This window comes from Euprymna scolopes, chromosome 11 (assembly GCF_053919585.1).
Source record: "Euprymna scolopes isolate OS-2025 chromosome 11, ASM5391958v1, whole genome shotgun sequence".
Lineage (NCBI taxonomy): Eukaryota > Metazoa > Mollusca > Cephalopoda > Sepiida > Sepiolidae > Euprymna > Euprymna scolopes.
Window position 1 is genome coordinate 77967267 of NC_136492.1, and position 13932 is coordinate 77981198.

Genomic DNA, 13932 nt, shown 5'->3' on the forward strand with positions numbered 1-13932 from the left:
AAATCATGCAACATTTCCCCTCCCCTCAATAATCGTTGATCTTCGTTTATGATTTTCTCTTTATCTTGATCTTCTCATTCTGCCTGTGTCATCTCTATCTACAAGGCCGCATGCACTAGTATACAAGGTGTACACAAAAAACATATTCACACAATAAAAATAAAAAAACACAAAAACATTGTATTTGACTTGTTCATAGCAGACGTATGTATATTATTCAGCTCTCACTACTAGCATTCATCCTTGAACTAAGTTCTAGTATATCAGCTAAGATTTAACTGACATAATTTGTTTGTAAAGGCTATTATTATTAGTTGCTCTTCTCATCATCTGTCTAACTCTCAAACTAACTTACAAACTCCCATCTATTCAATGTTTTTTGCCTGGAAATCCCAAATGCCCAGGTTTTCTCTTTGATCTTTGATTATAACTGATCATTTGAGCCAACTACATCTGCCCACTTTCTAAGTCATTTTTAGGTGACTACTTGAAAACTGATCACCAACTGTCAGTCACCATCTCCCCTAGGGAGTTCAATAGATTCACGCCACCCCTGCTTTGTTTCCCACCTATTTAACTTCCTGATCACTTTTTCTTTTTATGAATCATTTCTTAACTCCATAATCTTGGCTGTAATAAAGGTTGGTGGGTGTGCAGTCCATAATATCCTGTGAGAGAATATTCATTTTTTCATGTAAGACTTTCAAAGATTTAATGCACTTTGAAATCACGGCATCTTTCCTAACTGAAACATTAAAACTGAACATTTTAAATAGGTTTGTTGTTGTTAACTTCAACTCTGAAGAGCTAGTTACATCATGTGATCCATATCAATGTCATCATTACTCTTCTATTCGTAGTATTGAGCACTTTTGCATTTAGTGCATAGTAATTACGAGACTATCAAATTTCGTAATACTTTTCATTCTATCTTAATTATGAATCTGAAATATAATTTACTGACTAACTCATCAATGCCAGGTTTCTCAAATGTCAAAATGTTTTTTTACCAATAAAATAATTAAAAAGAAATATTCAGATTTATGATGCTGTTTGATATCGGCTAAGAAATAATTGGAATTCTATACCAAAAAAATAAAATAAAAAATGCCTTTATCCACATGGCTACCAAACAAACGAAAATATTGTCTTTTTAACCTACTTATAGTGTTTGAGTTTGGTGTAGGGATCTCTGCATAGATGTAAAAGAAAGAAAAGTTCCAATAAAAAAAAAAAAAATAGATGCTAAATATTTATGACGATTGGACTAGAAAAAAAAAACAATGTTTGCTTATTTTTTATGTTTATTTTTTTACTGATAGTGAAAAAGTTCTGAATATTAGAAGTATATTGTTCAGTCGGCTGGAAAGGGAATACTAAAAATGGCAAAATATGTTTGTAAAGTTATTTTTACACTTAATTTTAAAAAATGAGTTTTGAAAAAGGTTAAAGAACTTCTGATATAAAAAAAACAAAGAAAACATTGGATCAAAGGTGCTAATTCCAAATCTGTGATTAGTTTGACTTTTTTTAACTGTTATGTCGCAACACTAGGTATATCAGAATTTTTGTAGGAATTTTTGACACCCCTAACATGAAACTGCGAATAAAATATAAAAAACTCGTAATTTCTCTTTTAAAAGTGGGTTTATTTTCTTTATGAATTATACTTCCAAAATAAACTGTTAAAGTTGTATAAAAAGTAATAGAAATGTTTTTTTTGTTTTTTTAAACAGTAATGAAATTAATTGAATTTTACGAGTTCAGTATTTTTAAATATTAAAAATCTATCAAAATTTTTCTATTGATTCTATTTTTACGATATTTTCAGGGTCAGTGTGAAATTTTATGCTCTTTCCAATAAACCGAATATAATATTTTAGACAAACGTTTTTTTTTTTTTTTTTTTTTTTAATTCACGCCCCCCCCCATTTTGAAATGTCTATTAAAAAGTAAATAATTTACTCACCAAAGTTTTATACATCACAATTTGAAGAGAAAAGATGAATAAATAATATATTCAAATTTAAAACAGTGTTTTTTTAGAAATTTACCTGTAAAGTTCGAAGATAAAACCTTTTTTTTTAAATGAAACCTTGGTCCTTGCTCCTTTAATTGAAAAAAAAAAAAAATATTAGGGTTTGAATTTTTCGAGTAGTTATAAGCTTGGAAAGACAGGGGGGTCGAATTATTCAATATTTTTCACAAAGTTTCTGACACACCTATCGCAATACATAAACACATACAAGTTTTAGTACATGAAATTTTAAATCCTAATTTAACTCGCAAATTTTTCTCAACATTTTTCTAATTTCTTTACAACATTTTTAGGCTGTTATGGTGCAAATTTATTTAAACTAGCGGCTGTGTTGCATCGGCACAATGCCGAGTTCAACACAAAATCTTACCATCAATGCTTAACCTGTGAACTCGAAATATGGGAAATTCCCATACGCACAAAACAAAATCACTGAAAAAAACAAAAATACCCCAACTAAGGGTAAGGATAATGAGTAAACATTGGTTAAAATTATTACGATCTTGCCAGGATTCGAACCTGGTTATCTGTTGCGCCACAAGTCCTGTCCTTATGCCGAAAGATGTTACCGCAATTGTATACAGTATTCCGTTCACATGGGCAGGTAACTTTTTCGACAATTGCACAAAATGGTCCTAAACCCTTATTTCAGGCTTTTTGTGTTACGAACCATATATAGATGAGGACAATCTAGGGACTCGCACCTTTCAGGGGGGAAAAAAAGAATTTTCCAATTCGATGCATCCGTTCAAAAGTTTTATTGGTATATATACACACACATAAACGTTTAGAATTTTATTAATAGTATAAATCTTTCACATTTTAGGATTTAAAAAAAGAAAAAAAATTTTATTTTATTTTTTTATTTCAGGCCAACAGTGATTATCGTGAACGAATGTCCGGGCAGCACAATTGGTATGCGTGTTCCCATGCCCGACCAACATATTGTAATGTTTGCCATGAAGCTCTGTCTGGAGTCACTTCTCATGGACTCTCATGTGAAGGTCTGTATTAACACAAAATTTACTCTTCATATTTTTCCCCAATTATGATTTATCAATATAAAGATCTGATATTTCCAATAAACCTTTTATGTTTGATTGTGAAAATATTGTGTAACATGATTGGGGGTAAGCATCTTTTAGCATTATTTCTGTTTTTGTCAAAAAACAATGTTTGGTTCCAGGAACAATGAAAAAAGGATAAGTCTGCTTGTTGAAAAGAATGACTGAACAAGCTGGGTGTTTCAACCCTTTAAAATTTCCACAAGTTACAGTAAATGTAGCAGCTCAGCTGCCTGAACCCTGATCCATTTGCCGACTGTGGTTATTTCAGAACAGGACAAATGGTTTTTTGTTTTTTTTAACTTAATTACTCAGTGCCACGTAATGAATTAGGGTGTATATTTGCTTATTTGCTTCTCACTTGTGTAAAGGTTAGACATGAAGTTGGTTTTACATGTGTGCTATTAAAAAAACTGATAAATTAATTTAGATATTTTGTTTTTCTTTTTACACATTCAAACTTGGGAAAGAAGACATTTTTGTGTAAAAAAAAAAAAAAAAAAAAAAAAAAAAAAAGTATTTGTGCAATGTACAATCAATCTCCAAGAAAAATGATAAATCATGGGTGATTAATTTTATTAATGCTCTATTGAGATGAATCAAAAAAAAAAAAGTAATTTTTGTGCTTTTACTTTTTCGAGTGAGAAAAATTCTATAGATTATCTTGTAAGGAATATAAATCTTTTGTTAGAAGTAATAAGGAATTGTTTTGAACGTTTTAATAGAAAAATGTTACTCTATGATAAAGTATATTTGAAAAGGTCTTTCATTTACATTTGGGAAGGTGTAATGTTTTAGTGTTGTGCTAAACTTGTTCTTTTCATGTCCCAGTATAATTGGGGTGTTGCTTCTACACTTTGTCCAGTGATACAGGACATTATTAATTATATATTTTCTCAAAAGTGAACATAAACTAGATATTAATTTTTCTATGGCTTTAATTAAAAATAATCTGGTAGAAATGAGTCATTTGTGTAATGTTTTCATCAAAATGTTCATTACACTTGGATCCTTTATCATCTTTATCATCTTTATCTGATGCTGATGCTTATCTCATTATTGTTGTTTCATCTACTGTTTGCTATGCAAATAGTTTCTTTTCATGCAAGAAAGACACGAGATGTCCGCTGAGTGTTTCTTAAAGGTTTTATTTTTGTAGAGAATTAACTCTAGAGAAACAAATGTTCTCTTAGCTAATTATGAAGTTTACTTTTAAACTGAAATGGTAACGTGTGGACAGATGTTAGGCCAGCGTATCATCTTGTATTTAGTGATTATCAAAGTTTTCTACATGATTGGCCAACTGCCTCGCACAACCCATGGGTGACTTGCATTCTTCATTGTCTCTCGTTTATCTGCAAACACTGACTGATTTGAAAATCTTTGTGTCCTCTCAGCTCGAAAAACATGACATCATTCATCATCTCCTTTCATACCTCTGTTTTGTTTAACTTATCTAACCTCTGCTTAGCTTTGACCTTTCATGTTCTGTTATGCAGATTTGGATTAGCATGTGCCTGCGTCAAACTCCATACTAGCTGATCTAATCAGCATTAACACAGGATCCTTAATATGTAATATTTGTTCAAAAACTTGCTACACAATAGGAATAATTTTAGTTTTTTTTCCGCAAGTGTGAGTTCTCTCTACTATCTTGCATGGCAGTGAGACGTGGTCTCCAAATACTTCTGATTTTCAACAGTTTCGGCATAATGATTATGCCAGGATCAGGTGGATATGCAATGCTTACTGAAGAAATGTATCCTTTTAACCATGTCTCCTCAGAAATTTAGCATTGGGGGAATTTTGGAAGCCTTATATGCTCTACGGTTTAAGTGGTTTGACCATGTACAACATGCCATCTCTTGTATTAATTCCATAACATGCCTGAATATCCTAAGCACTATGAAGTGAGGTAGACTGAGGAAAACCTGGCTTGAGAGCATACAAAGTGACTTCACTGCATGCAACATGATTGAGATCAAATCTTTGAATTCTACCGCATAGAGAGCAAGAGTGAAAGCTTGTCTGCTTATGCTCGTCTCAAGCCTAGGGACATAGTGTTATTATAATAGATACTTAAATTTTTATTACTAAATAGAAATAGCTGGTTTTATCTAATTATTCATTATGATTAATTTTCATTCACCACAAGATATGTATAGTTAATCACATTGACACAGACGTTCTTGTTAGATCATCAGTTAAACAATGTTGAACCTGGTCATCACCTGTTGGGCGACCATTTGGGGGATACTAGATATGTAGGAGGTTCTAAACACCTCTCTGCGAAAGCCTAACATTGTCATCTCTGCTGATGGAGATAGACATGCAACTGGGGATCGTTTATGAATTTAATATTCCCTTGACACTTTCTCCTTCAGAGGAAGCCGGTTCAACCCGTCTAGGGTGAATGCTACTAAATTTTACGTTTACGATATTACATTTCTAAGGACTTTTCAATTGTTGATTGTCTGCATTTTTAGTTATGCACTGTGAAATTTAGATTGTGGACGCAAGACAGTAAACTATGAACAATTCGGTGTTTAGTTGTGCTACCGAAATAAAATTAGTATCATTGTTTGTTTTGCAAAAATCTGTATGCATACATTAAAAGCTTTTGGATATAATAAAAATTAAATTTTTATTTGGACTACCTAATTTTAGAATGAATTTTACTTGCGTGTTAGGAGTTCAATTCCAGATGAAGCAAATTCATAGATTTATTTCAACAGCAAACACATTGATATTAAATAAGCAATTTTTTTCCAAGGCGTGTAATGCAGATTGAGAAGTCTGTCAGTAGATCAACTAAACGATCCTGTTTGACAAATTTATTTATTCTATAAGCAATTTTGTTACCTATCTTAATTTGATTTATGTTTTTATTCTCAGACTAAGTTTTCTTTCTTGTTAGTTTGCAAATTTAAAGCCCATAAGAAATGTGCAGGAAAAGCTGCACCCAACTGCAAGTGGACCAGTTTGGCATCGATTGGAAAATATATAATTGAAAATGAAGATGGAGTAAGTGTTCTATTTTTTTTATTTTATTCGGGGGGGGGGGGGTCTCTTTCTTGAAAATGACTCCTAAATATACTAAAATGCCTTTTTTTTCTTTTTTTTTTCACTTATTTAAAAAAAAAATTTTTTCTTTAGCAGTTCTATGTCATTAGTAGGGCTGTGATAACAGCATATCTTTTCATTGTTTTGACTCTTGAGTATATATCTGTTAATGTCTTATGGTTTTATATAGACTGATGTGGTTCTCAGTTGATTGACTGTCTTACTGTGTTGGATATATACACAAGTCAAAAGAATGAAAACAATATTCTGTTGTCGCCACCCTAGTCATTACAAACCAGCTGTACCTACCTGGTGTTGCCTGGGAGTCATTTTACTTTAATTTGGTTTTGAATTTTTGTTTTTGTTCTTATTCATCCCAAACAAGGCATTGTCACTTGGATGCAAAGGGCTACTATTTGCGACCATATCTACAGGGACACTATGAAGGGAGTTAAGCAATGAGATGTCAGTTCATATTGCATTTACATTTATGCATATCAGGGAAGCAGGAGAGCATGAGGAAATTTCGAAGGCTAGCAGTCCACGGGAAGAAATTTTCTGGCATCCAGGGATCTCTACAGTGAAGAGGTGGGATTTTGCTGCTTGTCAGTTAGTCATGGCTATTTACAAAAAGAGAGGGGAAGTACTAACAAAGCATTCCATGAAAATATTTGTAAAACAGGAACAGGGATGAAACATTGCAATAGTGCTGAACCTAGGTTTGAGACTTTTTGACCCCATCTAATAGCAGGAAACTAATGGTAGATACCCCAGTCCAGATGTGGCAACAATACTCCATGCAGGAGCAAATGATAACTTTGTAGAGTGAGTTTTTTTTTTTTTTTTTAGCATGTTAGAGAGTCTACCATTTTTGCAGCAGCCTTGGCAATGTCTTCAATGTATTTGTTTCAGTTCATGTTGCCCATGAATGTTAAGCTGAGGAGTTTGAATGAAAACCTCTTGGGTAGTCATAGCAATCAGTGATTGCAAAGGTTTCTTGTAATTGTTAAAATTTTACTAAATCATTTTTTAAATAGGATTTTGGATGTTAAATTTAATTATTTCTATTACCAGAGTTGCAGTCAGAGGGTTTGAAATAGGTCTGAGTTGGACTTATAAAATGCTACAAGTTGAATTATGAACGTGTCTGTGATCAGTGCACAGTCCATGATCATCCAATTGTTGTCTGCATCTGAATTCAACAGTTGATTCTGACACAGGTTGCAGTGTCAATCATATAGTCACTGTCGTAACAAAAGGATTTTCCCTATTAACAAAACCACAAATGCAGTTTAAAACAATATTTTATTTCTAAAGGTTACAATGACACTTCTCCTCCGAACAACAGACTTGTAACCATAACCCTTAGTCCAATCGAATCAAACCATAAGTCCAACCGAACATAGACATCAGCTTAGAGACCAAACGTCCATCTGTCTCTAAAACCACAGAAACCCAATTGAATCTTCTGCTCTTCTATTTGAATATATATATATATATATATATATATATATATTCTATTTGAATATATATATATATAGAGAGAGAGATTTCACTTAAATCACACTACAAGACTGCTTGAGATTATCAGCTGTTTATTTATAGATATAAAAAACACTGACCGACCATGAGTATGTAAATTTCACCATCTTGTATGAATATTACTTTTAGAAAATTTCATTGGGTCATAAAAATTTCACCTATTTCTTGGGTGATCTCTTTCCCAAGCTAAATATTTCTTATCGATCGCAGGTCGGTTATCTGCATACATTTCAACTATGTACCCTGTACTTTTTATTTTTTAATTTTTTTACTAACAGATTTGCAAATTGACAGAAACATATCTTCCAACCAAATACAATCTATTAGCATTAGCTTAGGGTTCTTCTGACTCTGAGAACCACAGAAATGCAATTGATGCTTCTGCTCAAATATATAAATATCAATTTAAACACATTGTAAGTCCGCTTGAGATTATCAGCTGTTAATTTATGGACATAAAAATCTGACTGATCATGAGGATTACCATCTTGTATCAATATTACTTTTGGAAAATCGCATTGGGTCTTTATCACAGCATGGAACTTTATATCTAAGAAGACATCACTATTTCAAAGATTTCAACCATTTCTTTGGTGATCTTTCTTTCCTCAGCTAACATTTCTCATTACAGGCTTGTATTGCAACTATGTACCCCACTTATGGATTTTTTTAATCTCCAAAGAATTAACAGACAGTCTGAATATAGAAAGATTTTAAAATAAGGAGTCAAATCAGATTTTTGGAATTTTAAGAGTTGGAAATTTTGGAATCCTAAGAATCGTAGTCAGACCTGATTGCACAACCATTTTGTCATTAGATTATTAATTAATTGAACCAAATTGACATAAAACTATAATCTTGGTGCTTGTGAATTGCGTTCCTCACAATCATGGTTGTAGTACGAATGGTTTTGACTTCACATATGAAAGCATCTCAACATGAATATTATGCATTTTAAAATGTTACTGGTTTCATACGCAATGTTATTTATTACAGGTTGCTGGGTTTTATAAAAAAATTACTTGGAATATTTTTAATTTCTTTAAAACGAGTTTCATAAAATATTTTCATGTTTGCTAAAATTGGTCCTAAATAAGCGAGGTGGGGGAGGGAATTCATCATGCGACACTAATTCTGATATCCAAGAATTTAAATTGTAAACATTTCTTCTGGAAATGCACCAGATTTTTTTCTTTTGATGTCCAATTTCACGTGTGCACTTGACTTTTTTTTTTTTTTTTTAAATTCGCTTCTCAGCTTTTTGTTTATTTGGTTTTGTCAACATAAGATGATTCAGAAAAGAATTGAAAGTGCTAGTGATACATATGGAACTTTTATTAATGCTTTTGATTTTGAAATAGATTAGAAATAAAAGATTATTAGAAAAGTTGAAAAAAATAGGTATATCCAAACAGTAGATTTTTATGTTTAACAATGTTATATATATATATATATATATATATATATATATATATAAAAATAAATTTTAGTTCAGTTTTTTGGGTTTTTTTTTCCTGTTTTATATACAATTACTCAATTTTAGAAAATTATTTGAAGAACTATTTTTTCTCAATGAACTGAATACCATTTTTTTTTTTTTTTCCTCTAAACTGTAAAAAGTTTATGTATCAAAAGTATTCCTTGTATTTTCAGGTTTAATCAAATCAGTGCTAATTCTCCCCTTTCAGATTCATATGCCTCATCAGTGGTTGGAAGGAAACTTACCTGTCAGTGCCAAATGCCAGTATTGTGACAAAACCTGTGGCAGTGTTCTCCGTCTGCAAGATTTACGCTGTATCTGGTGTCGAGCAATGGTAACGTTTGTCTTTTATTGGTCTTGAAGAAGAATTTATTTGGATACCAAATTTTTTTTATATTGCATTGTAAATTGAACTCGTTCACCATATAAAAATTCAGTAAAGGTTTATGATATTTATGCAGAGAATGACCCGCTTCTTGGAGGTTACCTGGGCATATTCCAGCAGCTTGTGTAATGTGTAAACCACCGGAATATTCTGAACACTGAAATTTTAAAACGTTAAAAAAAAAAAGCAGTTCAGCCCAGCTTTGCTTGGGCCCTATGTACTGTTCATAACTTGCCCTATGTGTGTGAATACATTTTATGTAAGATTTCCAATGTTTAGACCAAAATTTGTCGTAGAGACTACAGAGGTCCATATATTTTTTTTTTTTAATTTTTATTTTAACTTTGACCCCAATTTTGACCCCCTTAACTTTTATTATTTTGATCTCCAATCAAAATACAATGTTTTAGCCATGTCCAAGTTTCCTACATCTAAAATTTCAAGTATTTAGACTCAAAATTGGCAGAGGAATTTGATAGAATCTGCAAAGGTCAACTCTTTCGACTTTGACCTTTTGGCAGCAAAATTTTCGCCCCAAAACTGATTAAAATGCTTGCTGCATGTCTGAATACCCGTTATGTATAAATTTCAAATGTTTAGGCCCAAAATTGGCCGAGTAGTTTGCTAGAAACCATAAAGGTCAGATCTTTTAAACTTTGACCCCTTAGCAGCTCAAAATTTTCAACCCAAACTGATTAAAAAGCTTGCTATATCTCTGAATACCTTTTATGTAAAATTTGGTAGACCACAGAGGTCAAATTTTTTGCTTTGACCCCAATTTTGACCTCTTAACATTTATTTTTTAGGGCTCAAATCAAACTTAAAAGTTCAATCCATGTCCAAGTAACCTACATTTAAAATTTCAAGTATTTAGACCCAAAATTGATGTAGTTTGGTAGCGTTTTCAATGGTCAAATCGTTGAACTTTGACCCCTTGAAAGCCAAATTTCTGTCCGGAAACCAATTAAAAAGATTTTCCCAAATCTCAATACTCCTGATGTCAAATTTTGAGGCTCCAGACCGATAATTGGCAGTTATTTGGTAGGAAAATGTAGACGCACACACAGACACGCGCGCACACAGACATTTTCACTTTTATAGATATACTAGCATTTCAGCCCGGCATTGCCCAGGTGTTTGGATGTGTCTGTTGAGCAATAAAAAAAATGAAAAAAAAAAAAGTGTGGTAGTAGGAAGGCAGGCTGGCTCGAACCCGTACTGCGAAGGAGGAAAGGAACGGGGAAAATAACCTGACGTCTATGCTGTTATGACCACCGCCAAACCAGAAGTGACATTTTTTAAAATTAAGGCTAGACAATCGAAAGAAGAGGATGACTTTCAAAAATATCAGCGAAAAAAGTGACACCCCCCCCTTTCCCTGTAGAAAAGTTTCAAGGTGAAGATATTGATGCTTTTAGCCAATTTTTCAATATTTGTCGTTTGGAAGGTCAGACTTAAAAACGATACTGATCTTGGTAAAATCCATCGCCTCTGTCAAAAGTTTTAGGCAGACATGCAAACATACATTTATATATTGGTAACTAAAAATTTTCAACCCAAACCGATTAAAAAGCTTGCCCTATCTCTGAATACCCTTTATGCCAAATTTCAAATGTTTAGACCAGAAATTGTCTGAGAAATTTGGTAGAGACTGCAGAGGTCAATTTTTTTAAACTTTGGCCCCTATTATGACCCCTTAACATTTATTGTTTTGGGCTCAAATAAAGTTATTAAGTTAGAATAATGTCCAAGGAACCTATATCTAAAATTTATAGTGTTTAGACCCAAAATTGTCGGAGGAGTTTGGTAAAGTTCTCAAAGGTCAAATCGTTGAACTTTGACCCCTTAACTGTCAAATTTCTGGCCGAAAACCAATCACATAGATTTTCCCAAATCTCAGTACTCTATATATCAAAGTTTGAGTCTGTAGACTTAAAATTGAGTGTTATTGCGTAGGGAAATGTACACACACGCACAGATACAGACATGCTCAGTTTTATAGATATAGTATTTCAGCCTGGCATTGCCCGGGTGTTTGGAGGTGTATGCTGAGCAAAAAAAAAAAGGTCAATTTTTTTAACTTTGACCCCTATTATAATCCCTTAAAATTTGTTTTGAGCTCAAATCAAGTTATTAAGTTAGATCCATGACCAAGGAACCTATATCTAAAATTTAAAGTGTTTAGACCCAAAATTGTCGGAGGAGTTTGGTAGAGTTCTCAAGTCAAATCTCAGTACCCTGTATATCAAATTTCGAGTCTGTAGACTAAAAATTGACAGTTATTACGTAGGGAAATGTACACAGACAGACGGACACACACACACACAGACATGTTCACTTTTATAGATATATAGAGAGATATAGTAATTTTAATGAATAAAATAGAACTACAATTAAATAAAAAAAATTTTTTTTAAATCAACCTCAGGTAAGTTTAATAAAAATATATATATAGCAAAAACTGAAAACATTGTTTTGTTTGTTTTTTTTCCTTTGTTTTTTGTAAGAAACGTTTTTGGTTTGTTTTTTTTTTTTGTTTTTTTTTTTTTTTTTTTTTTTAAGAAATATTACTCTTTTACGGATTTTTTTTTTTTTTTCTTTTTAAAAATTTGATCAGTGCTTGGTATACTCCATCAGTTTACAAAAGCTGCCAGAATATGCCAACACAACATTCACAAAGAAGCAAGTCATTCTCTGTATAATTACCGTTTTTATTTATATAGATTTATGATCTTCAAGATTGTAACTTTAAAATTTGTGTTATAAAAATGTGGTTCTTTTACTAGAATTAAGAAAGAAATGGTATGGCCAGCAGTAAGTAAGATGAAGGACTTCAAGCATTGTGGTAGAAATGGTTAAGGCTGTAGGTGAAACATGTATTGAGATGATCAAGCTTGACAAATCAGTTTATAATGAAAGAGGTAATTCAGAAAGATTGGAAACTTAGTATAATTGTGAACTTCTACAAAGGTAAAGAGGAATCTCTTGTTAGAGGTAATTACAGGGGCTTAAAGTGAACAGATCAAGTCCTGAAAATGATTGAGAGAGTAATTTAGCAGCAAATAAGAAATTAGATAAGCATAAATTAAATGTAGTTTGGTTTTATGCCTTGGTAAAATATCGCTGGTGCTATATTTATTACGACAATGCATGAGAAGTTCCTTGGTAAGAAGAATCACCTGTATTTTGCTTTTGTGGAACTGGAAAAAGTATTTGATAGTGCTGAGAGATGTTGTGTAGGTAATGCATAAATTTGGAGCAAAGAAATATTCAATGAAGATTGTTGAAGCAATGCACAAAAATTAAGAGTGGATTGAGTAAGTTCAAGGAACATTTGTTATTAATCAGTAGAGTTATTACTGTCAACCAAGGGGAGTCTGTCAGACATGTGTACCCAGTGTGATGTATTGCAGTGAAATCTGGCCAGTGAGGGCTGAAGATCTGCATTACATAGAAAGAAATATAAAAATGATACAATGGATGTGTAATGTGAATCTTAAATACAGGCTCAGATTTGATCGGCTCAGGGGAAGATTAAATTTGGACAGTATTAGATGTGTGTAAAAACAGGATACTTTGATGGTATAGCCTCTGCTGCTACCAGATCAGGCTGTTTGGAGATACTGAATGCACCAAACGTTTTTTTTCCTTTCCTTTTGCAAAACGCAATCATGTTATGCAAAGTCAAAAATAATTTTCTTTCTGCAAAACAATCAAACTAAACACCATAAATAAATATCTGAAGATATAAAGAACTTTTTCAAAAATTTGATTCAGCATTAAATAACGAAAAAAAGGGTTGATATGTCAGAAAACAACCAAACCAAATTGGTGGTATGACCATGTTGAAAGAATGGATGAGAGTTCTTGGGTTAGAAGGGTAGGGAAGACATGGTAGGAAATGATAAGGATATACTTGAAAGAAAGAGGGATAATTAAAGACCTGACCAGAAGTTTGTTTCTAAAATCCATCGAACACATGCCAGCATGTAAAATGGTAAAACAGACATTAAATCGAATATGATAATGATTGTAAGAACAAAATAATTTCAATTTTTTTTTTTTTTTTTTTTTTTTTTTTTTTTACGTTTGTGAATGACTATAACAGCCATAATCCAAGTCATCATGTTTTTTGTTTTATCTTGTAGGTGCACAATGGTTGTCGAGATAAGTTGTCACTTAAGTGTCCTTTTGGGCAGTGCCAAGTATCCATTCTGCCTCCTACTGCCATTAATAGCATGGACTCTGATGGATTCTGTGAGGCAACACGGCCACCAGGTACCAGTCCCCTACTTGTATTTGTCAATTCGAAAAGTGGAGACAACCAGGTATTTACACTTTCTTTTAATTTCATCCTTCG

General features: G+C 32.5%; 1 protein-coding gene across 3 annotated transcripts in view; it reads left to right on the forward strand.

The window, feature by feature from the left end:
- The window catches only part of LOC145287923 (diacylglycerol kinase delta-like), a 345479-nt gene that overhangs the window by 221594 nt on the left and 109953 nt on the right, over positions 1 to 13932 (forward strand). For all 3 annotated transcript variants that reach the window (XR_013869227.1, XM_080135873.1, XM_080135874.1), the window contains 4 exons: positions 2910 to 3042; positions 6020 to 6126; positions 9396 to 9521; positions 13721 to 13900. Coding sequence is in view for 2 of the 3 variants with exons in the window: in XM_080135873.1 (XP_079991999.1) it covers positions 2910 to 3042; positions 6020 to 6126; positions 9396 to 9521; positions 13721 to 13900 (546 nt within the window). In the remaining variant the exon portion in view is untranslated. The remainder of the gene's footprint in view (positions 1 to 2909; positions 3043 to 6019; positions 6127 to 9395; positions 9522 to 13720; positions 13901 to 13932) is intronic.